Source organism: Leguminivora glycinivorella, chromosome Z, assembly GCF_023078275.1.
Source record: "Leguminivora glycinivorella isolate SPB_JAAS2020 chromosome Z, LegGlyc_1.1, whole genome shotgun sequence".
NCBI classification, from domain to species: domain Eukaryota; kingdom Metazoa; phylum Arthropoda; class Insecta; order Lepidoptera; family Tortricidae; genus Leguminivora; species Leguminivora glycinivorella.
Window position 1 is genome coordinate 14,565,892 of NC_062998.1, and position 24,629 is coordinate 14,590,520.

The window sequence follows — 24,629 nt, forward strand, 5'->3', positions numbered from 1 at the left end:
CGATCTAAATTGTTCGGACTTACTCCTGAGATCTATTTTTTAATCTTTTCGGCTGCCTACCCTACATTTGTATTTTTTAAAAAAAAGTAATTTTTTTGTATTATAATTTTTATTTTTGAAAAGATTGTTTTATTTATATAACTAGTAAAGAACTTAACGTTTCAATTCCTTTACATGTAATGGTAATTTACCGTTTCACTTGATTACATTACAAGTAATCTGACACCCAGTAGTGGATTACAAAGTAAAATCAAGTAATCGTGTAATCCGGAATCGATTACGATTTCCCCATCTCTGGGTTTAGTTATATGGTTCATTGGTACTGGTGACCACCATCTGGCTCCATCATCAGACCCTGAGTACCACCTCTTGTCAAAGGTCTTGTTGAGACGAACCCAACGAGCCTAAACACGAAGTCGTTTACTTACATGGTTCACTGGTACTGGTGACCACCTTCTGGCTCCATCATCAGATCCCGAGTACCATCTTGATATGTCTTATCATCTTGACCGTATTGTAATTTTTACATATTTATCATCATAACGTTGTAATACTTTAACATTCAAACATAACAAAATATTACAAAAGCAAATATTTACGGATCTAGGATCAAATTCGTTGGTCGCTGTTTACACACACACAATGCGAGGATAGCCCGTGTATAAACAAGGCGTCCGACCCACACAACGATAAATATTCTCGACGTTTGCGATCAGAACTCGGAGAGCGAAGTGACATACGTCTCACCTATACGAGCTCCGGCGCGGCACTGAAATCGCAGGCGTCCGTCGCCGGTCAAATAGCGACAGGAAGGCTAATTTTCAAAAAATTGGCAAAAAATCATTATATAATATTATAACGACAAATGGATAACAGCAATTTAAGCAGATTGTACAGATTATTTATATACTAAAATAACTTCGATAACATGTAGATTTTCGGAGAAATGATCACTTGTTTCAATGTATTTTCAAGACAAAATTGAGTTCGTTTTACTTTCAATTTCTCAATTTCAAAGGATTAAATGATAAATATTGTTTAATGGGCCTTAAGTACAAGATATTTGGAACTTAAATTTACCTCATTTATGAGAGTGAGCTTATCAAATTGTTGATAATAAGAGCTCCGAATTCTGTGCTTCACGCGGTTTTTCCTAAACGAGCATCAGGAAAACAATCATTACTAATTGAAAAAGCTTTTTTTTCCATATGTTTTTTAATTAACCGACAGTTAATAAGATGTTCTAACTGAAACAAGTACTTTCACTGTCTTTTAGTATGAGTAAAGTGTACAATTTTGTCGATAAATATTGTGCATTTTACAATATATCGCCTTTTTTTGTCATAGCGCTCTTAAGAATGTGCGGACAGATTTGAGTCGGTCAAAAAGTTGATTCGCCCTTATACGGTTGCTTTTTCTAGTTTTTCCATAATGCCGATTATATCTTTTTTTCACGGTGACATCTGTCAAGATTTATGCGGTTCCCGCCTAATGTTTTATTTTTTTAAAAGGGCCAATCTTATTCAGGCACGTTTATATCTACCGATAATTTGATAAAGGCCAGTATACATATAAAATCAATGAAAATTATGAACTCAATGTCGAAAGCTAACAACTCGGCCTTCCTGTGTAAGCGAGGCCCTTCGCTTAGGACCAGTTGCATCACCCGCAGACAACAGCTAGCAGGCACATCAACGTCTCGCAGCAGAAGTCTATGGACATTACCATACAAAAATATTACAAACGTTTAATTCGTTAACAGACGGATTGGTGCAACCGATCCCTAGGTTGTTGACATAACACAAACCTACTTCCTATGCCTACTAGTTTAGAGATCAACAGTGGTAATGATAACATATCATTGAACATTGCTTGTAATGATAACATAACTTCAATAAAAGTTACGAGTTTCAACAATAGAAAACTATTCAAAAACATAAATTAACAACAAATAAATCAAAAGCTGCATGTTTCAGACAATAATCATTCGTCTGATACAACGGTAATGGTAACATACCTAATCCTCCAGGTGTTGACATGCTTGTTAATGATAACACAACTACAATAAAATTTACGAGTTTTGACAATAGCAAACTTATCAATAACATCAATAATAACAATTAAAAAATCAAAGGCTCCATTTTTCAGACAATAATAATACGACTATACAACAGTAACAGGAAGAGTGCAATAAGTACATCGGCCATCCTCGTTGTTAAGCGAGTCCCTTCGCCTTGAGCATTTCTCAGTGTCACGACTGGAACTACGAGTATCAACTATCAATTAGATAATATGCTTAGAGATCAGCGATAAAAAAAACAATGAATTTGTACCTACTTATTAAATTTTGCACCTATAGGCATACCAACATTGTCATTCAATTTTACATTAACAAACAAAAATAGATCATAAGATATAACAAAACCGATAGTCGTATGGAATAATAATTTAATCCGAAACACAACAAGAAATTTAATCCAATAAACTTAACATGTATAGCGTAACTACTGTCATAGAGTATATAAAAAAAACATCTTTATTCAGTTGATTGGCCAAAAATCGAACAAAATGCTCAAATCACACATTTAACATCCATTATATTTCAAATAACGTTGCCAGTATCTGTTTTCCATACAGTCTTGTACAAACACACAAGAAATATAACTATCCGTGGGTCACAAACGACTTAATAATAAAAAAAACTTCTCGTCCAGTTAATTGAAATCGCTCAAAAACACCCGCATAGTAATGAGATATTGAAACTAATTATATCACAATCAAAATATTAATAATTTAAACAATCTCTATCACACGCACATCGCACAACGCGAATACTACGCTAAAACGTTACAAAGTAGTGGTTATCAACTAAACACTCTCTGGCAAATCGTAAACACCGTCACGACACGCGTCTCCAGCAAGCGACAATGCAATCTGGACTCGTTAAAAGATAGCCGGGACGAACAATACACATCGCGGAACCGGTTAGCTAAGATATCAATTTTTTTATCTGCTGCAAATACTGCAAATGCACCTATCGCTCGCCCGGAACTGACTAATGAAGTACCTCTTACACATTCGTGCACCTCAAGTCCCGTTTTCGTTTAGTTTATCGGTCTCGGTTTACCTTTGATGAGTTGTATAAAATCATATAGCGACAAATATTGTTACAAGAAAAACACCTGTGGTATATATGTATATGATACCTCAACTATGTTGCTAATGCTCAAAGTTGGACTACCTAGGCATAGTTCAGTTAACTAACATTTTTTTATTATCAAAGTAGGTATTTACCCACCATACTTAAAAATGTAACAGTCGTTCCCGTTTATAAAGGCAAAAGTCAGAAAGATGAGTTGAGGAACTGTACCTAGGCCAATAAGTATAATTCCCACTATGGCCAAAGTTTTAAAAGCGGGAGTGAGTAATCGGCCGCATAACTTTTTAGAAAAGTTTCAATTAATAGTTAATACACACAAAACAATTTGCCTATCGACGAAATCGCTCATGTGTCTCAATTATTAAAGAGAACCATTTACATGTAACCATTGTCGTTTGCGACATGACGAATGCTTTTGACCTTTGCGATCACAACGTCCTAATCAAAAAGTTTGAGCACCACGGTCCAGGTGCCTCTGTTTTAAAGTTCATGGCCGATTTCTTACAGGAAAGACAGCAATCCGTTGTAATAAATAGTGGTCCGGTAAAATCTGACTGTGGTTCTGTAGATATTGGGATCCCCTAGGGCTCGTCCATGGCCCAATCTATGCTTTCTAATACAAATGTATGTTTTTGCTGACGACATACTAACTGCTCCGAACAACGATAGCTTCAAGACGTCAATCACCCGTGACGTACATAAACTCCTAGTACATTGGTTTCGTTAATGGGCTCGTCCTTAAATGTATCAATAACTCAGGTTCTCCACTTTAACCTAGGAAGGAGACCGCCAGTAGTTACCATGAACAACACAATCCTTCCGCACGTCACCTCTGCCAAATTTTGAGCGTTACCCTCGACCAATTGCTAAAATGGGACACCCAAATTGAATTAGTATGCACGCACTAAGTTAGCAGGAATCTGTTTCGCACCCAAAATACTGTCCTTGTTCTTCCTCAAGCACAAACATATAATAATATAATATAAGCTTTTATTTTCTTGATAAATATTTACAGTTATGTTTTTTTTTTTATCTTCTTCATCATCTTCATAAGGACCACCCTGAACGGTAAAGCCTCCTCCAATGCTTTCCAGCATTCTCTTCCTTTTGCTACTTCTGGCCAGCTGTAGCCTACTATTTTTTTTTATGCCGTCGCTCCATGTTATGAGTGGTTTTCCACTTCTTCTCTTTCCCTGGGTTAGCCACTCGCTTACCACATTTGGCCAGTGTCCGTCCTCGGTTCCTTGCGTGTCCGGCCTATCTCCATTTAAAGCGTAATACCTGCTTAACTGCTCATTTGCCCCGGTCCTCTTTCGAACGTTTATTTTTTTACTCCATCTTCCAGTCTCAGTCCTAGGTAGCCTCCTTGAACTCCTCCCTGACATGCTTTTATTCTCCTAAATGTTTCTCTCCTAGTGGGCCAGGTTTGGCATGCATATATAAGGCAGGGTAATAAATAGGCAAATTTCCATTGCTTTAGTCTTCATTTTTGTTTTGTAGACATTTTTACCTTTGAAATTTCCTTTAATGACCAATACTTGTTCCATGTTCGATTTACTCTTCTTTCAATTTCTTTTTCTAAGTCTTGTTTAAATGAAATTAAAGTGTCCTCAGGTAGATGTAGTCCTCTATGGTCCTCTACATACTCTAGGGGTGTCTAGGAGTCCAGCATAATTCTGCAGCAGCAGTACGAAGTAGTTATTTTGTCCTTTTCCATTCTGTGCCAAACTAGTCTAGAATTTCAGAGGCGTCGTCGCTGACCGGCATGGTGTCCTCGTGTTGCAGAAGCGAGCTATAAGAATAATAGCCAACTCGCCCTCCGGTTTGCCAGCTCGACAACTATTTATATATCATTATGAACCATGACATTACCATCGCAATATATTTTTAACATTTTAAAGCTCGTAAGAACCCACATTGACATATTTCCACACAGAGTCGTCAACTTGAGACGCTTAAGGAACAGGAATAGGGGCGTGGCAAAAACATCCAACTTCAGACTGACCAAATCTACCAAAAGGACATATTATACCGTTGGCCCAAAAATTTACAATTGGATCCCCGAACAAATAACTGCTTTATCCAATGAAAATGCATCACACAATAAATTGAAATACGGAACCCTACAAATGACTAATTGATCATGCCATGATATTAATGAATTGTTTGAAATGTAACACAACATTGTCAGGGCGACAATCTAAATATGAAAATTGAATAGTATGATAGAGTTATCAACTTATCAAGATATTCGAATGCATCGCCATCTATTATTAAGGTTCCTTATAACACACAAAGCATGTGCACCCTTTTGACATGGAATGCCACATATTTATGACGGGACTTTTAATTAGGTTTATTTTTCACTCAGAATCCGAGCCTAATACAACCAAATTACAATCATCATGTGTAAAAGCCTCCAGGCGCGAACACCATCCAGAACATTAGCACATTAAAAGATCAAATGCAATTTTTCAACCTCTGTGTGATCTGTGTAAGAATGTCCTATAATATTTATTTATTTATTTATTATTATTCATCAACACCCATCTCTCCAAGAAATCACAGCCAATTAAATACAACTAACCATACGTAGAACGCCTTTCGCTAGTTTGCAGATGGTACAGCGACATCTAGCGAAATACTTACACCCAGCCAACCAGTTTGCAGTGGTAAATGGTAATAGTGACGTCTAGTAACAACTTGCACCACGGTATATATTTGTACGCGTCAGTTTTGCGTTCAATTGCCCTTCACGCCCTCTATCGTTCACTTTCCTAAACATATCCTAAGTACATTGGACTCAATATTTCCTTTGACTGAAATCACCGCGAGCACCGATTCTGACACCTTACAAATTTCACAAATACGTCCTATCACTAGTAGTTGTTTGAGTTTCATTCCTTTAATCAGTGTTTTTAATTCTATGGCAATAAATTTCAAGATATCCTATCTTTTTCACATGATGTTTTACTTTCCTTACTAAAATTTCATATATGAAAGAAGTTTATCATAGTCTTCTCGACAAGGAAAGGATTCTATAAATTTCTCTCTCCATCCCATGTAAATAAAAAGGTGGATAATCCTTGATAATAAGTCTTAGCTACCCTATAGGATAACTTATGTTTGTCTGAACTCTTGACCTTGTCAAGAATACTAAGGAATTGATTTAATATAACACTATACTTGATCCGCGACATCATTTCCTAAGTTGAGGTGATGAACTGCCACCAGACCCAGATGATGTTGAAAAATAGTCCCTCAACCTCCAGTGCTCACTTCTCCAACCTTCCTTATAAGAGTTGCTCCAAACAAAACCAAGAAACCACTCGTCCTAAAATCTTGAAACCATTTGTGTTCTCCGTCCTTGAACCCAAAGCAATCCTTAAATCATGGCCGTGTCCTCAACCTGCCTGATGTCTCAGCCTAACACCACAGCTAAGACCTACAGCATTAATCTGTGCCGGGTTCTCCATCCCTGAACCCAACACACTCCTTAAATCATGACCGTATCCTTGACCTCCCTGATGCCATAGCCTAACACCACAGCTAAGACAATCAGCATTAATTTGTGCCGGGTTCTCCATCCTTGAACCCAATGCACTTCTTAAATCATGACCGTATCCTTGACCTCCCTGATGTCTTAGCCTAAAGCCTCAGCATTAATTTGTGCCGGGTTCTTCATCCTTGATTCATGGCCATATCATGGACCTCTCTGCTGTTTTATCCTAGTGCAGCAGCTAAGTTCATCAGCATTAATTGCTAGCTGTACTGATCCTCCTCCTCGATCAGTACCACCATCCAATCTGCAAATTATAATTATATGTTTGATAAGCTTTATTTTAAATTCCCCTTTTATTACCTCTTCCTCCTTCTTATTTATAGTACCTAAATATTCACTTCCTCCTTTAACCACATTACCTATGTAAAACAATTTTATGTAGAATTACAAGTACATTAGATGTGTAATATACAGGAAAACTTTTTCAATATGTTTTTGTACATGTAACAAAAAAACATGGATCACTAGTGTTGAGACAAACAACACATGTCACCGGCCACCTCCTTAGTCCAGAGCTGTCACTATTATGGTTTGTTTTTCTTTATTTATATACAGCACCCTGATCCTTAGCTTAACATCCTCATAATTTACCATCATTGATTTCTTGCTATACCTTGTAGTCATACTTTAAATGTAGTAGCTTAGACAGAAATCCAACACCAATGATTAAATAAACTGTCAATGTCAAAAGATTAATACATTCCTAGTCTGATACACAAAAACAACAATGTTGAACTTAATGTTAATTAAAGTTCATCCCCATCAACTTCATCCTGAATAGATGAGCTCCAAAAAGGCATGTGACTTTCAAGCAACTGGCATTTGAGCACACTAGACAAAAGTAAACGGTAAAAGAATTGAAAGCCAATAAAATGATTATGATGTCACTTGACTTCAAAGCACAAAATGAAATATTTACACTAAACTGAAATATGGCAGTGAAACTAGTTCTGAAATAATTATCATTACTGAATAAGTTAGACATCATTAGTATTTATTCCAAAAAGAAATTATCCCATGTGTTTATAAAACATTGTTCAGTTTATATTTCACTAGCTATTTCCTGTGGCTTCGCTCGCGTTAGAAAGAGACAAAAAGTAGCCTATGTCACCCTCCATCCCTCCAACCATCTTCACTTAAAAAAAACATGTCAATTTGTCGCTCCGTTTTGCCATGAAAGACAGACAAACAAACAGACACACACACTTTCCCATTTATAATATTAAGTATGGATGTTTGTTTCTTTGACCTGAAGTCTATGAAAGCAATAAAATATACTGATTACTGATGCTCATTCATTCCTGAATTAAAACAGGTCATTCAGAGAGTAATACTATTTGATGCAATCCTTTGCTATCTCAAGTAATTAGAATAAGTATTCTGCATAAACACGAAAACAACATTTTCCACTCATAAGTGTCTGTATCTCAATCCATAACTTAGCAAGTCCATTCCAAACAATCGGTATGACCCGATCACTTCCCATACTTGTTGATATTACCAGTTATATGACCACTAATATCATTTTATCATATAACTCGGTCTCCAATACTCAAAAATACAGATTAACTTGTTTACCTGCCGTTCATAAAGTTGTGGACGTGGTTTAGGCGACAGTAAGCCTTTGATCCCTCTTGCTGAACTGAAGGCTATGTTCCGGTCTTAAATGAAAGAACTTCTCCTTGCTCTTTGTTTTATTACAATGCCAATCTCATACTGAACAGTTTGGGTTACAATCACAGTCGATATTAACAATACAATACACAAATTCCTAAAATTATCACAGCTTGGTTATACGGTTGCTTTTTCTAGTTTTTCCATAATGCCGATTATATCTTTTTTTCACGGTGACATCTGTCAAGATTTATGCGGTTCCCGCCTAATGTTTTATTTTTTTAAAAGGGCCAATCTTATTCAGGCACGTTTATATCTACCGATAATTTGATAAAGGCCAGTATACATATAAAATCAATGAAAATTATGAACTCAATGTCGAAAGCTAACATATATAAATAACTTATTTTGACATTGTTGATCCAAACTAATATTTTTGATAAAAATATATGTAATAGAGTATAAAATCGCGATTATTATATGAAAATATAGTAGGTGTCGCTAACTCGTATGTGGTAAAAAAAAAAAAACATAAATTTAAAAAAAAATGTACTTAACAAAAAGTCAGGAAGTTCATTTTTTTTTAATTGATGTATCCCTAATATATCTATAAAATATCCAAAGAACAAGTTAATCGGATACGCGGTTTTAAAGAAAAAAATAAAAAACAAAATCTATTTTTTTTTTTTCATAAACGGAAATAGTTTGAGGCATAATATTCAGTAGTAGTACATGTAGTAACAATACGAATAATCCTGCATATCAATATTTCATATTTAGCCAGGGGCGATTTTACCATGGCAGTCCGGCCAGGCCCTTTTTATTTGTCTTCTTCGCTTGGGAGAATTACAAAAATATACATAATTAACTCTAGCATACGTAAAAATAATAATTTCATGCAATTAACTTAAATATAAATTGCATAGTTATATTAATCGTAACACAATACAATCAATTAACTTCGGCTTAATTACGTCCTTAATTGTGTTTATAATATAATTTAGTTTGTTATGCAAGTACTCGTAAGATGTAAATAACGGTTTGTGTTTTTAGGGTTATAGATGCTGTCTAGCGATAGGTATATTCCCTAAGAAGATATCTTCTAGAGTTGTAAATCGTTTATTCACAGTGGCGCGGCTAGGAGCAACACGGTTTGGCTCAACTAGCGTAACAGTACTATACAGAGATATTGACTGAGCAAACGCGTGTGTCGGAACAACGAATGACGACGAGTCAGTGAGTGAGCGAGTGAAGGAGTGGGACTGGGACCGTATCCTCTATCGTTTTTGTTAAACTTTACATCCCCACTTCTCCAAATAACGGGAAGAAGTTACGGTACCAAAAGTTTCCCACGCAACTACAAATTACACAATATTACACTATAATAAAACAAACAATACTCCTTTGACTCTGCCGGCATTATCGGACAGAGCGGTGCAACACAGAGATGAACCCTAATAAACTAAAACAATACTTTACAGGAACCTAACGGGTAAACAATAGACGACCGTAGCGGTCGTGGATTACGCAATAAAATAAATGTAACTTTATGGCTGTACAATAAATGACCGTGTGCGGGTCCAACTTGCTAACCTAACTGTTGCTTATTTACCTGAATGTTTAATTTATTTATTACTAAATTATTCTATATTTATAATCTAAAAATATTGTAGTGGACGGACACGTCTTACGGTACCAAAAGTTTCCCACGCAACTACAAATTACACAATATTACACTATAATAAAACAAACAATACTCCTTTGACTCTGCCGGCATTATCGGACAGAGCGGTGCAACACAGAGATGAACCCTAATAAACTAAAACAATACTTTACAGGAACCTAACGGGTAAACAATAGACGACCGTAGCGGTCGTGGATTACGCAATAAAATAAATGTAACTTTATGGCTGTACAATAAATGACCGTGTGCGGGTCCAACTTGCTAACCTAACTGTTGCTTATTTACCTGAATGTTTAATTTATTTATTACTAAATTATTCTATATTTATAATCTAAAAATATTGTAGTGGACGGACACGTCGGCTACATGTTCAATTCCGTCTGTCCATATTGGTACACGCAATTCGATGACTTTTGTGGCATACCGATCTCCTACGTCGGCCATCTCTGTGATGTGATGATGGGTATGATACTGACACAATGATGATGTCAACAGGCAATAATGTGCGTGAAGTGCGGGTCGCTGCTGGGCCCGATCGTGGGCGGGCGGCTGGGCGCCAAGGAGTCGTGCCGGCTGTGCGGCGAGGGCCACCTGGTCGCGCTCGACATCCCCTACATCTTCAAGTTCTTCGCCACGCAGCTCGCCTCCGTCAACATCAACGTCAAGATAAACTGCGATATTAACCTTGCTGTTAAGAGAGAGAAAATATAGATATAATAGGATACTATTGAAATAAAATAAATGTGTATATATATTTTTTTCATTTTTACTTTATAGAGACTTATCACATTATTATTGCTAACAAATAAAACCTTATGAAATAAAACTATGAAAACGGATTAAATCGCGTATAATGAATTTACAATTTATCCCGACGTTTCGAACACTTTACAGCATCGTGGTCAACGGGTTTCCATATTTTTGTTTCATGAGTAACTATCGCGGTAACCGAAGACAATATTAAATAAAAACTTGTCAAAGTGTAAAAGTTTTCATTTGGCCAATCCGTGCCAAGAGTAACATAAGTCACGATTTTATGGCATGTTCCATTTATTCACGATGCAAGTTCAAGTGATAATCTATCTCTAAATAAGTGTTACTTTCCCGATATATGCATAGATCCATTCATTTGCAGCTGTAGTTCAAATAAACAGTCAATGAAGTCGTGACTCACGTTACTTTTACGTGGATTCACCCTTTTGGCATTCGTATGGCAGATTTTCAGTATATGTTATTTATTATTATTAGTTTCACTTGAAGGAAATCCTTTAACAAAAAGTTAAATCAACATCGAAATGCAATAACTAGTAGGTATAAACAAATATGCAAAATCAAGCCAACAAGGAGGTACAAGAGAAATAAATCTTTTAAAATCAGTCATTAAAACATAACCGGTACGGACATTTATGGAGGCTGAATAAAGCGACACTATCATCAGGGCAAATATAATATTTTCAAGTTTTCAGGCATAAGTAGTAGGTGAGTACAGTCAACATGTTAGCTGTGAATACAGAAAAAGTGCCAATAATATGTATACAGAACTTTATTGCCTGTACATGAAGGTGTGTATTAGGGTGGTCCAAAAAAAAAAAATTTATTGTTTGAGCTCCACATGGTTATTTCTACACGAAAACTTATTAAAATCATGTCAACCAATTTTGAGAACAATCAGACTTTATTTAGAGGTCGCTCAAAATAAAGCAATAATGCCATACTGAAATGTATGAAATGAACTTGACTAAAGAAAAAATCTTACATGGAGGTATTTTAATGGTTTAATTATATTTTTCCCTATTTCATTAGAGCTAAATAAAACATGAACCGGGCAGTTTGCAATGTTTGAATTATTTCGGTTTTTATTTTATTATAGGAGATATCCAATTTTAAATGTATCTTGAGCAACCTGTAAATAATGAGCAAATGGGTTAAAATTTGGTACATAAACTACTAATTCATAATAGAACAAAGGGAACCATGTGGAGAAAGGATTAGTCATATTTTACACTGGTCAAAAAGAGAAATAAAAAAACAAAGTGTGATGTAAAGCTGCATTTTTGGTATGTTATTTAGGGTCCTTGGGGGAATGTAGGACTATATTTTGCAAGCAAAAAAATGGTGTGCTAACTTCGTAATTTAAAAAAAAATTTATAAAAATCAGACTTTTTTTGGTTTTTGGCGTTTTATTAAAAAACTATGCATTTTTGGTCAAAAGTTGCTTTGTAATGTTGAAAGCGCACTAAATTCCAAACAGTTTGACATCTTTTTTATCAATATCCGTCAAATATTTTTTGAGATATGAAGCGTCAAAAAAAGAGCATTTTTCCCCTTTCTATGAAAATATTCGTTTTGCTAATATTTTGAGACAGATATCAGCAAAACAACTCAGGCTATTACATAAATTGTAAAATAAAAATGTAGAAAATTTCAATAAGACCAAAAGAGTGCCAGTTATTTTATAAAATAGGATTAATATCATAAGTCTAGTATAACTGGATCAGAAATAATCAGTGGATGGTAATGGCCAAATGGGATAGTTTACATATATTTACAGGAGGCGTAGCGGAGAACGAATTATTATTATTTGGGGGCTGTTCAAGTATTACTCAGACACATATTTGCGTATATCAAATCAACATTTATTTAGTAAGTTAAGTTTACGGTCAGAAATACTTCAGGCTCGCCGCTTGGCGGAAAAAAATATTTACGAGTAGAAAACCCTCATTAATTGAATCAGATTGTTCCGAAATTGTTCTTGTACGGACTGGTTTTTAAAGCATATCACTGAGGGTCAATAACATCGATGCAATCTCACGAGCGTTGTCGTGGACGTGCCCGAATCATACCTAGTATTCTCCGTTTAACGAAATATCAGTACATAGTATGTGTTGTATTGCACGCGCAGGTCTCTCACCGCCGCACAGGTGTAGTGTAGTCGGACCATAACTCGACAGTATACACGCTTGTACAAAAACTGAGGAACAGCTGTCTTTTTACGCTGTCACTACATTTGGCGAATCTTCTAGCCAACATGTTTGCCCTTACTGCGGTGGCTCGCCTCTGCCTTTCTATGTCCTCCTGGTCTTTTATTTCATGTTATGCTGGCTGGCGTATCTCTCGCATTCTACAAGTAACTTACGCATAGCTCCCACAGATGGTGCTAGTAGGACCATCCATATCGTCTGCATATGCGATGTGATTTATCATTTGCCCATTGATGGAGCAGCCAACCTCGGTACTGGTCAAAGCCTGCGACAGCCCATCCATGTACACGCTGAAGAGAGCCGGAGACATACTGCCTCCTTGTCTCACACCACAGTTTAGCCCGCTGGCTGTGGACACAGTTGACTTCCATCTTACTACGTTCTTCTGCTGAGAATACCACTTCTCCAGTATCTTAATAATTGGCGTGGGCGCTTTCCGTTCCCGTAGTTTATTCCACAGCAATTAGTAGTCAAATACAACTCAATTGGACTTTCTATCACTACAGGAGTTGTGCCATCAAGATGCAGAACCAGGAAAATGTAACTAACTCTGTTTTATTTTTCTAATTTACTAAACTTCAAAATTTTACTGTATTTTATTTCTTCATTAGTAATAGTCAAATCGATGCAAAGTTAGCTTAGACAATTTTTTCAGATAAACGGATATCAAAGAAAGTAAGATCGAATAGATAGCACTTGCAACCTAAAACTTTTAGCGTAAACTATTTTACCTTAACCAATCTACCAGACTCTTGGCTTCTCTATTTACAGATTTTTTTTTGTTTACCAAAGTAACTATTCGTCTTACTGACCTTTATTTGCACTAAAACTAAAGCAAAATAAATTTTATATAATGTTATATTGCAATATATATCATATCATGAAGTATTTTGCAGATATTTGTCTAAATATATTGGCAAAACGCTACATTTTATAAATGCGTCAAAAATTAACCTTTTTTGACGCTTCATATCTCGAAAACTATTTGACGGACATTGATAAAAAAGATGTCAAACTGTTTGAAATTTAATGCGCTTTCAACATTACAAAGCAACTTTTGACCAAAAACGCATAGTTTTTTAATAAAAAAATAAAAACCAAAAAAAGTCCGATTTTTTTTACTTTTTTTTTTAATTACGAAGTTAGCACACTTTTTTTTTGCTTGCAAAATATAGTCTTACATTCCCCCAAGGACTCCAAATAACATACCAAAGATCCAGCTTTACATCACACTTTGTTTTTTTAGCCGATTTTCATGTAAGATTTGACCGGTGTATTTATTTTACTTCCATACAAATGTGGACCACCCTAGTGTGTATATTTTTGGCACTTTTTCTGTATTCACAGCTGTGTTGTTGACTGTACATACTTTTGTCATATTTATTTCTTGGTTTATTGACTACTTTTGCCCAATATATGCATGTAGATAAAGTAACGAGTAACAATGGTTAGAAAAATACTGAGCACTGAAGACCATGCCGTCGTTCCGTATGACGCATTCGTTTATTAAGCATATCAAAACGAAAGATTACTTCAGCCAATTTCTCGGCACAACGAATGCAGTCAGATAAGCCATGCGGCCGGCCGCGGTGGCCTCTACCACGCTGGCTGTGATACCTCGCGTCGAAAGCTTATGTCCACGCGCCGGCGCCGGCGCCGGTGCCGACCACTCCTCCTGCAGGCCGAGCAGGCAGGGTGCGCGGATCCCTATTCTCTTCATGGTTGCCTGCGTTATATCCAGTTTAATGGTCGTGAAAAGTCAACGACTTCTCACTATAAACCCTTATTTACGGTCTGGAACTGCCTTCAGAACGCACTGGTACCCACAGTCTGTATTGAAAAACTGTAACTTGTCTAGTGCGTGTCTTAAGTGTTGTATAAGTTGGTACCGTAACTCGACCCCTTTCAAAATCATACCTTTAAGGGATCAAACCGTGCCAATGAACGGCAAATTAGCACAAGTAACGCCGGTTACCAATCACTCCATGGTACAAATAAATAAGATCAATTTGCCTGTGCATCCACAAGTTTCAAAGAGAAAGGATCATTATAAGCTTTTATCATTAGTGATCTCTACAGTATCTACAAAACCAGTTCGTGACAATACATCGATAAATAATTTATTTGAAACAAGTGTGAAGTCAGACGACTTAAATAAATCAAGTGACTCTATGATCACTTTCAAGACTTCAGTTAATTTGAAAAAGAGTCCTTTTTTCAATAAGACTTCCAACGGGAGAAGAATTAATGATGCAATTATTAAGGAGGTAACAAACACTAAACCGAAAACGTCCACTGCTTCCACCAGTGTCTCTCTCTTAGATGTGGCAACTACGGAACAGGCACCAATTCATACAGAATATCGCCATGGAACAACCTCAACATACATCAATAATGGATTAGACCAAAACATTGACCTAACAAGAAGAGACATTCTTTTTATAATGTTTAGGAAAACACTAGATAAAGTTGAACGTAAGTTTCTATTGGTGAGTACTTAGCTGACTATTATCATTAGTATCATTCATAACCCTCTTCGGAACTTTTTGACCCTATTTGGCTATATTTTAATTAACTACTTAGCTATGTAAAAATAAATAAATACATAGGATGGTACCTACATAAACTCACTCCTGTATTCCTTAACGGGGCATACAAACATGGGTATATAGGCTTTATACTTACAGTTTAGTGTAAAAATAGACATATTTTTACGCTATAAAATGTTTCATAGTACCTTTTTTTCTAGCAATTTCGGTGCAGCATAGTCGCATCAAATCGAATTTGGAAGGGAATTTAAGATGTTTATATATATGCACCCATATTTTAACATGACTGTATTTATTTAACTTTGCATCATCCTTATGCAGATAGTGCTACACGGTAATACTTGCTTTCTTGACCAGAGGGCCGCTCGACTTCGTTTTTTGTTCAATAATATCTCCACTAATAGGTAAGCATTTCATCTTCCTCCTTGCGTTATCCCGGCATTTTCCACAGCTCATGGGATCCTGGGGTCCGCTTTGACAACTAATCCCAAGATTTGGCGTAGGCACTAGCACTCTTTCTATCGCTAATATTTCAAAAATAATTAGCATTCTGTCGTATTCTACAGACTTTCGGGTGTAATTCAGCGCTCAAAATTCAAAAATCACCCCCTAAATAAGAATTTTTATTTTATGTTCATAAAAAGTAATAAATATGTAGGGCACCTACTGTAGCTCATTTATTTGTGCTATGCATCTCAAATATCCGTGAAATTGTATTCAACATTTCGCTTTGCATAAATTCTTCTTACAGCTTGGTTGCAGTTAAATAACAATAAAAAATATTGATATAGTTTTTGTTGGCAGTCGTCATTCAATAAACTGACCGCTATCAGTCCAGATGACCGGAAAGAAAATGGAATAAGTTTTCTACAATCAGGGCTTTTCCTATACCATCTGCTGATGTCGCTGTCTATTACAATGGATCCAGAAGCAACTCGAGAAATAGAAGAATATTTAGGCTTAAAGATGTCGGAAGCAGTAAGTATGATCATGTTCAGATAATATTAGTATTTTGTACGTATACTTACTTTTTATCAACTACTTGTGTAAAATATAAGTTGCATTTAGGTTTAGGTTTTTAAGATATGTAATATAGTTAATACTTGTTTGTAGGATAAAATCGAGATACTAAAACGAACGGAAGCATGGCTTCCGAAATCTAGCAAGGATCTGAAGTTCCGGTGGTCGTCGCGCCTGGTGCTGCAGCGCTCGGCCGCGGCCGCGCTCCGCACCACCGCCCTGCCGCTGCGGCTGACCTGGTTCCACGGTAACGAGACCGCTGAACAACTTACCAAAACCCTTAACGATATGGTAATGTTTTTTCTAACCATACTACTATACTAGTAAAGTTGCTCTTTGACATATTGCTCTGCAAAATCACAATCGCCATAAATGCCGCAATGCTTTTTGTTAGTTCTAAATCTAGAACTTACCTACTTAAAGAAGGTATTTAGAGTTCTCACTCCCGACGTAAATGTTACTTTGTGTGGCAGGTGACCAATTAGATTCAATTATTGTATAATTTATTATAACAAGCGCAAACGATACTTAAGATTAGCAATTATTGCTAATAGATACTTCAGCTATGGTAACTTATTGACATAGCTGGGCATTAACTCGTTAATCCGTTAATCGTTAATTAACGAAGTTAACATTTCGATTAACGGATTAACTTTTAAGTTAACTTGAAAAAATGTTAACGGACTCGTTAACTTCCGTTAAATTTCTCCGAGTCCGTTAATCGTTAATCTAGTAGGGCACAGGCGCCATCTGCGCTGCGAAAAACACGTTCTGAACGCTACTATAAAAGCCCGAAGTACGGCAAATCCTATGATTTGCCGGTAAATCCTAGAGGTTTTACCGATGTCGATCGCTAAAAGCTCGAAATATTACCTAAAAAAGTATTCTTCACGTGGATTTGCTTTTACTAACGTTGTTGTAGTGATAGGGCAGCAAATTCGAGCCCTATTTACGACCACATTCGCTTCCCTAGCCTCTACCGCCCAAAGTGCCACAACAGTCCCGTCACCGCCAGCATCTCTCCTGACACAGCTCAGGCGAGCACTGCCTTCCACGGGCAACCTAGAGTTCAATAGGCTAGCTGTACTTCGGCCTTTTACAGAAATATAATACGTTATAGTGGATACTGATACAACTAAATATTTATGTACAGTAAAGTTAATTTTTTTTCACGTGTTAACGGATTAACGATTAACTTTAACTTACGTTAAATTTGTCGAAATGTATCGCTTTAACGATTAACGAAGTTAACTTTTTTAGTAACGGATTAGCGATTAACGAAGTTAACTATTTGATTAACGGTGCCCAGCTATGCTTATTGATCTGTGCTGGAAAGGCTCTCAAGTGTTCCAAGGGTGCCTTTAGCGGAGTAGGCTGCATGACCAACCACAAGAGCCGGGCCCGCAAGGGCAACGGTGGTCTACAACCGTGTTCCCGAAACTCCGCCCAAGGCGAGCGTCGGAACACCCCAGGGGGTTTAGTCCGTGGGAGTCGGACATACCCACTTGGCTCTCCCGGGCCAGTGGGATCCATAACGGATTCCCCCTGGTTAAAAAAAAATGGTAACTTATTGATGACTAAAAGCTTAATGCTATGCAAAAATTATCAGTACACTTGGATGTCGGTTGGTAAAAAAACCTAGTGCACCTGTATCGAAACTTGTTATAACACAGTGATATTGTTAACATCAGTTTGTGTACCGTCACCAGGTGGTGTCGGACTCCGGGGGCAGCATGCAGGAGACGTTCTCGGAAGAGGAGCTGGCGGCGGGCGTGTGCGCGGCGGCGCTGTGCACCGCGTACGTGCGCGCCACGTGGCGCGCCGCGCCCACGCTGCTCAACGACTCGCTGCCCTTCCACGACGCGCCCGCCGCGCCCGACCGCACCTCGCGCTTCTTCCGCCTCAACGACCACATGGCTTACTCCTACTTACATGAATGGGACACAGAGGTTAATAAAATTATCAACTGCTTTATTTTGTTACCCATATAATTTTACACATGCATGCTATACTCGTATTGAAAGCGATCAATTGGTAGATCCATAATGTGATACGCAAAATTACATTTAATAAGGGTCCCTCGGAATGTAAACGCCTATTAACACTGCGTATGTGATCACCGAAATTATGAACACTGCGCTGTTCAAAGTGTTCGACAGCTGCAGCCATGATGATACTTGCTTCGGCTCTTCGACCGCACTAGTTCCGGCGTCGTCTTCTGAGAGCGTAACCTTCTCGTCCGGGGCTCGATCGGGGTCGAACTCTGTGAACACGGCATACTTGACGGGGCCCGCGTCCACGAAGCGGGTCACCCGCAGGAGCCACGCGGGGGGCAGCGTCTCGCGCGCCCGCAGCGACATCAGTGCCAACGTTAGCAACACAGCGAACAGCGAGACGATCATCGAGTCTCGTATGAACAATAGAATAACGGGCGTGTCCGCGCTCTCCTTGGGTATGTCGTAACCGATTTCTGTTAAAAATATGAAGTGACAGAAGAGACTGAAACACGCCACTATTAATCGCGTATTATCTTTGATATCTAACATTAATGATATCAACGTTAGCATGACGATCGCTACAGAAGGTACGACGACGATGGCCGCAGGACCTGCCGCTTCGCGCTGCATGACGAACTTGTATTTTAACATTGGATAAGTATCATTGGGGCAACAGGAATATTTACCAGGGAATTTTTTTGTATCCACCAGCAATAGTTTCCAGCCCGGTCCATCCTGGTATTCATCAGTATTCACAGCTTGGGTGGCGTCAAAAGTGAAGTTTATCTGCTCACCCGTGTGCATCCAAGATCCAAAGTACAAAGTGCAGTTTTGCGCATCGTAGGGCCAGCGACGCAAGGTCGTCCGGCAGATGCCGGAGTGCGCCATATGCGGCACGCACACCACCGTGCCGTTGTAGCGCACTTTGCACGTCGTGTAGAACGAGTCTGACTGGTACCTGCTGGCGTCGGCGTTGAACAATGCCAGGCGCGGAGTCCAGATTTCGTGGCTCTCTAATAATGTCATGTTGATTCCTCCATATTCACTCGGCTTCCACTTCAAGAATTCATCTTTCCACGTCATCGTCACCCAACTGTGAACTGTGAAGGTTTCTTCTAGGTAATCGAAGCTAATATACTTAAGTAAAAAGCCGACTCCTACGTTGACTGTGTCAGTATGGTGGAGAACTGGGCGGTAGTCGCTGTTGTAGGCGCATTTGAGATCTTTCCGGAGGCGGGCGTCTTCGGTGACCTGCTCTTTCTTGGTCGGGCAGTCTGAGTCCGCGCGCGCGAACAGGACGCACGCCCACAGCGCGAGTAAGAGGACGGGGTAGGCCCGGGGGCACATGCTAGGCCGCATTCAGTTCGACAACTGGCTGTTCGCAGATCCAGACTCGACATGCCATAGCTGTAACATGATAGGCTGCGACGCCCCTTCGATAAGCGTCTAATGGTGACAGTTATTTTACACTGCCTGATTATTTATCTATGTACCCTGGCTTGTGTTTGTGACTTTGAATCATGAGTATTCTTTTAATCTACTTTCGCTTTGTTCCCAGTTAAATGGAGAATTCACTACAGTAAGTGTAACTCGTAGGACTCCGCTATGATTTATTTGGCTTTATACCAGCCTTTGAATTTGTATGCATGTCAAATGTCTATAAATAAACGCTGTAAATATTATTAAATTGTGACCTAGTATTGCAGGTAATTCTGCGACACAATTTGAAACAGATCGTGTACCTACCTACAATTATTTAATTCGCAAGAAAGCTAAGTAGTGGGCGTCCGTAACTTTTGCAAAGATGCCAGAAAAGAACTTTCTTAGGTTGTGAAATTAAATAAAAATTATATATATATATATATATATATATATCTATCTATCTATACATATATATATATATATTTATGAATTTGTCATATATATATATATATATATATATATATGTATAGTTTCCACCTAGGATCTTGATATGATGACAAATTCCTTGGCAGTAAGCGTGGCCGTAGGTGGACTGTTGTCTGCTCAATTGTGGTGTGTAAGCGGAAAACTGGCCGCATGTAATAGATATACACAATGTCTCATCACACTTACAGTTACAAAGTAATAACAACATTTTAAGCGGAGTCATTATTAAATACGGTTATCTAATCAAATCTCCGTTATTTTTTTAACAGGTTAGATGTCAAAGGCATACAGATGATTTGAGATTTCCCAGTGAGCGAAGAACATACTTAGATACTAACTGGACATAAAAAACAGAAATGTCTCTGTTCCAGGCCATAGAGATACCGTACTCCACGCCTGGTCTCACGCTGCTCATCCTGGTGCCCAAACAGCCATCGCTGCGGCCACTGGTGGAGCGGCTGGCGGCCGTGGGGCTGGACGCCGTGGTCGGCGTCTTGCACACGATGAGAGTGGCCGTCACACTGCCGCTCTACACTCTACGCATGACTTTATTGCTGCCCAATAAACTACAAGATGTGAGTTCGCTTTACAACGTCAGTACAACGGTGTTTGTCTTTCGTATTGACTGAATATCGTCATCGTCTGCAAAAATGTGAGAACTGGCGTGCCAATACCTGCGAACGGGACCGCTGGCACGGCCTTGTGGGGCAATCATTTGCTGCCTTGGGTAAGGATCACGGAGCATGAGTGTATGATCTCCGAAACACTGTTCTCTGCTGCTGCTCTCTCTATCGCGCCAATACTGAAGAAATACCCTGTCCCTTTGTACCTACATTACGATACAAGTGCGTAAACAGGAAATTGATAGAATGGCGATAAAAAATACATATTTGTAAAATTTATCGTAATTATACTAGTAATGTAAGATGTTTCTAAACATAAACAATGTTTTGTAACACCCTTTCCAGGCTCCATTATGTATATGCCCATGTAACATATTGGAATGCAAATAAAAAGGTATCTATCTAAATCAAAACACGAAATCGACTCGAGTTGCGAATTGCCTATTGGCACATGTATCGTACGTGTTACAAGTTACAATACATAATATGACCATCTAAATTATTGGCATAAGTTATTCGATTGGTTAATTCAACTCACTGGAAGAAGCTATTTCTAAAGTTACCTGGCTTTATTTCATCTAGCCCCCCCCACACACACACACACACACACACACAAATATAATTTTAAAGTTAAAATTGACAAATTAGGCAATAGCCGGGTCCACACAGGGCGAGGCACGGCCCGAGGCAATGTGCTCACGCAACGAACGTGCTATGTAGCCGTGACTCAGCCGAGGCGTGTGTGCGTTTTGTTCGACTAAGTATCCTGTTCCGGCCGAGGCACGTCTACATTGGACAGTCGTCGCGTGAGCACATTGCCTCGGACCGTGGCTCGCTCTGTATGGACCCGGCTAACTGTAAACGTAAGTAACGGTTAACCGACTACTGATTATTATAGATTTGTTGTATTTCCAGATGGGCATGCCCAGTTTGCTAACAAACGGCAGTGACTGCCAGCCCGTGCGGCTGTCGCACGCCGTGCAGCGCCTCATGTTCTGGGCGGAGGCTGGCCGAAACGCCTTCAAAGACGATGGTAACGTATATTATATAATGTTGTCCTCTCATCTACACTAGGCGAGTTCGCCATTTATCTTATCTACTTTACATGTTAATAGTTATTTGTTTTACAATGCGGCAAAGTTGTGCCCGAGCAAGCGAAAGATTTCAATATTAAACCTCGAGCGTAACGAGTCGAACAAAATGTGGAATCTTGCGAGGGTTTCAAGGCACGTAGGTAAACAAATGTTGCCACCGAGTGAAATACAATTATTCACCACACCAATAGGTGGAAAACATTAACTGTAAAGCATCGAACTAAATGAAATTCATAAGTTATTTTAACATTTATGATTCAAAATCATCATTCTACTAGTCAGCTCTTGGCATGAGGATCAAAGTTGTATGAAATTGCATTACACCCTTGTGGATAAAATGCAACTTTGTCGTTCTTTTTGAAGTATCAACAGAGCTTTTACCAGTTAGGGCCCATTTAGTACCGTCTAAATCGAGAAAACGAGAATTCGTATTACGAGTTTTATTACATTGCGGTATTTGATGGCTGTGCATAATTGTATGTATCCTCAACAGCCCGCAATGTAACTAAAATCGCATGCGAGTTCGCACGCCGTCTAAATCAGGCCTTAGTGTGGTGAAAAGCTATTTTGTATAGAAATATAGAAACAATAAAAAAATATACTCAGGTGTTACTATTATCTTCTCCAGGTATTGAATGGGACCCGCGTCCAGAACTGGAAATAGTCGTAGACCGTCCATATCTGTTCTTCGTTCGATGGTACAACATAACCATTATGAATGGAGTATTCGCATTGTAACGAGTAACACACTCTGCACAGCTGCGACGCTAATGAGGACCAACGATCCCAGCGGTTTCGTGCAGTAATGATAATGATGCACGTAAAAAAAGGAGAGGCCGTTTGTCAGCCTGCCCTACGCAATACGTATTGGTATCATCGAGAATGGAATAAATGTCATCTACTACCAAGCCGTCCAGCGGCACTAAATATGTACCTATTATTCTAGATGATTAAGATGACTCATTGTGATGTATTTCAAAAGTGAAAATCAAAATATATTTTTTTATTTATTATAAGTTAAGAAGTTTAGGTAATATGTGTTTTATTACTCCTACTGTGACAGACATCACGATTTACTACTTACACCCAGCCAAAAAGATTGCTCGCCTTTAGTCTTCACTTTCGGATCGGCTCCGTGGTTCATGACATACACCAAAATTAATTGATTCAGATATCGGGATGTTTTTTATTAATGTAGGAAGCGTTATAAAAGCGTCGAACGAAAGTGACCTAACACCAGTAGTAGCACTGCAGTAGTCGTCGACTTGCAGTTTTAGTGCGTTAATATTGTTTTTTTGTTCGTCTTTAGGGTTTTTTCCGAAAAGAATTTATTTTTAAGTTTGTCTTTATTCTTTAATTTAATTCGAAAGTACTACCGATAGCAAATCGCCCTGCCGCAGGAAAATAACCACTAAATTTCACGATGTAGGTACCTATAGAATACCTACCTATTAATGTTTTTATTTATAATATGGATTACCTACGTATTTTACAGTACATATGGCGCTATATTACCGCACTTGTTAGGTAATGACCTCATTACGCAACTATGTCAAAAATTGAAATGGCACTATGTACTGTAAAACGTTGTACGATACATGTGCGAATAAGTAATTCGCAACTCGTGTCGATTTAAAACACTCTACGTTCGTGTTTCTCGTATCGAATTTCTTATTTATCGCACTCGTATCATAATGTACTTACTATTACCTACATCTCGAGTTCTCTATATAATATGAAATCTGTACCTACATCGTAATTTTTACTTTATGATAGCGGCAACCGATACTTTAATTACATTCAAATTTAGAACGTTCTGTTCAGAAGAAAGAATCATATTTGCGATTGGAGTTCATCGATCAGTCATTTGTTTCGCTTCAAATATCGTACGTTTTAAAAGTGATGTGACAGACAATCACTATTATTATTTTTTTCTACTCCCGAACCTCCCTGTTATTCGTCATTTACAGGGTCGTGCATAGATCTTTAAAACATTACCTACATAAAATTCTATTCCCCAAAGCCAGCGTCCGCCGGCTTTCCACGCATGCGCGCCGTATGGAAAAAACTGAAAACGCATTGTTTGGCTCTGTAACCTGGCAACGCATTGTTATAACGATACTGCGCGCGTGCGCGGGAAGGCTTTGGGCAGCTGAGCTGACAGTGCAAACCTTTGCGTCAAAATACAGGAAACAATGTGAATTTCACGAAAGCTATTGAAAAAAACTATTAAAAACTAAGTGCATGGTCGTAGAAAAAGCTAGTATACTCGTCTTTTTTGACCTCCTTTAAACGCCTGTTGCATAAAATACTATATTAATATAGATTATATTTAAAAAAACCGGCCAAGAGCGCACGCTCAGTGTAGGGTTCCGTAGTTTCCTGTATTTTTTTCAAAAACTATTCAACCTATCAACTTCAAAATAATTTTCCTAGA

At 38.2% G+C, this 24,629-nt stretch overlaps 3 protein-coding genes across 7 annotated transcripts in view; 2 read left to right on the forward strand and 1 right to left on the reverse strand.

The window, feature by feature from the left end:
- Positions 1-10,770, forward strand: part of LOC125241696 (DNA-directed RNA polymerase I subunit RPA2) — a 68,378-nt gene extending 57,608 nt beyond the window's left edge. The window contains exon 20 of the mRNA XM_048150292.1: positions 10,516-10,770. Within this exon, the coding sequence (XP_048006249.1) occupies positions 10,516-10,731 (216 nt within the window). The 3' untranslated portion in view covers positions 10,732-10,770. The remainder of the gene's footprint in view (positions 1-10,515) is intronic.
- Positions 10,771-14,592: 3,822 nt separating this feature from the next.
- Positions 14,593-23,226, forward strand: LOC125241707 (antichymotrypsin-2-like). Of its 5 annotated transcripts, none has more exons than XM_048150307.1 (9): positions 14,593-15,490; positions 15,872-15,954; positions 16,355-16,528; positions 16,664-16,861; positions 18,280-18,519; positions 20,126-20,146; positions 20,847-21,050; positions 22,014-22,131; positions 22,821-23,226. In XM_048150307.1, the coding sequence occupies exons 3-9, from the start codon at positions 16,451-16,453 to the stop codon at positions 22,928-22,930; spliced, it is 969 nt and encodes a 322-aa protein (XP_048006264.1). In that variant the 5' UTR covers positions 14,593-15,490; positions 15,872-15,954; positions 16,355-16,450; the 3' UTR covers positions 22,931-23,226. The 5 variants fall into 5 exon arrangements, with proteins under 5 accessions (XP_048006264.1, XP_048006266.1, XP_048006262.1 ...); XM_048150309.1 differs by having other exon boundaries at positions 14,593-15,476; XM_048150305.1 differs by lacking the exon at positions 15,872-15,954.
- LOC125241708 (neuronal acetylcholine receptor subunit alpha-5-like) lies at positions 18,541-19,951 on the reverse strand. The gene has a single exon (XM_048150310.1). It carries the CDS (start codon positions 19,924-19,926, stop codon positions 18,637-18,639), a length of 1,290 nt encoding a protein of 429 aa, XP_048006267.1. The 5' UTR covers positions 19,927-19,951; the 3' UTR covers positions 18,541-18,636.
- Positions 23,227-24,629: the final 1,403 nt, after the last annotated feature.

What these genes read in the sequence shown, in the direction of transcription:
- LOC125241707 (XM_048150305.1), top strand. Translation starts at nt 14,720, where the DNA reads ATGGTTGCCTGCGTTATATCCAGTTTAATGGTCGTGAAAAGTCAACGA. An exon ending in TTGAACGTAAGTTTCTATTG is followed by an intron (nt 15,491 to 16,354) that starts GTGAGTACTTAG and finishes TTTTGTTGGCAG; the next exon opens with TCGTCATTCAATAAACTGAC. An exon ending in AAACGCCTTCAAAGACGATG is followed by an intron (nt 22,132 to 22,820) that starts GTAACGTATATT and finishes TATCTTCTCCAG; the next exon opens with GTATTGAATGGGACCCGCGT.
- LOC125241708 (XM_048150310.1), bottom strand. Translation starts at nt 19,926, where the DNA reads ATGCGGCCTAGCATGTGCCCCCGGGCCTACCCCGTCCTCTTACTCGCG.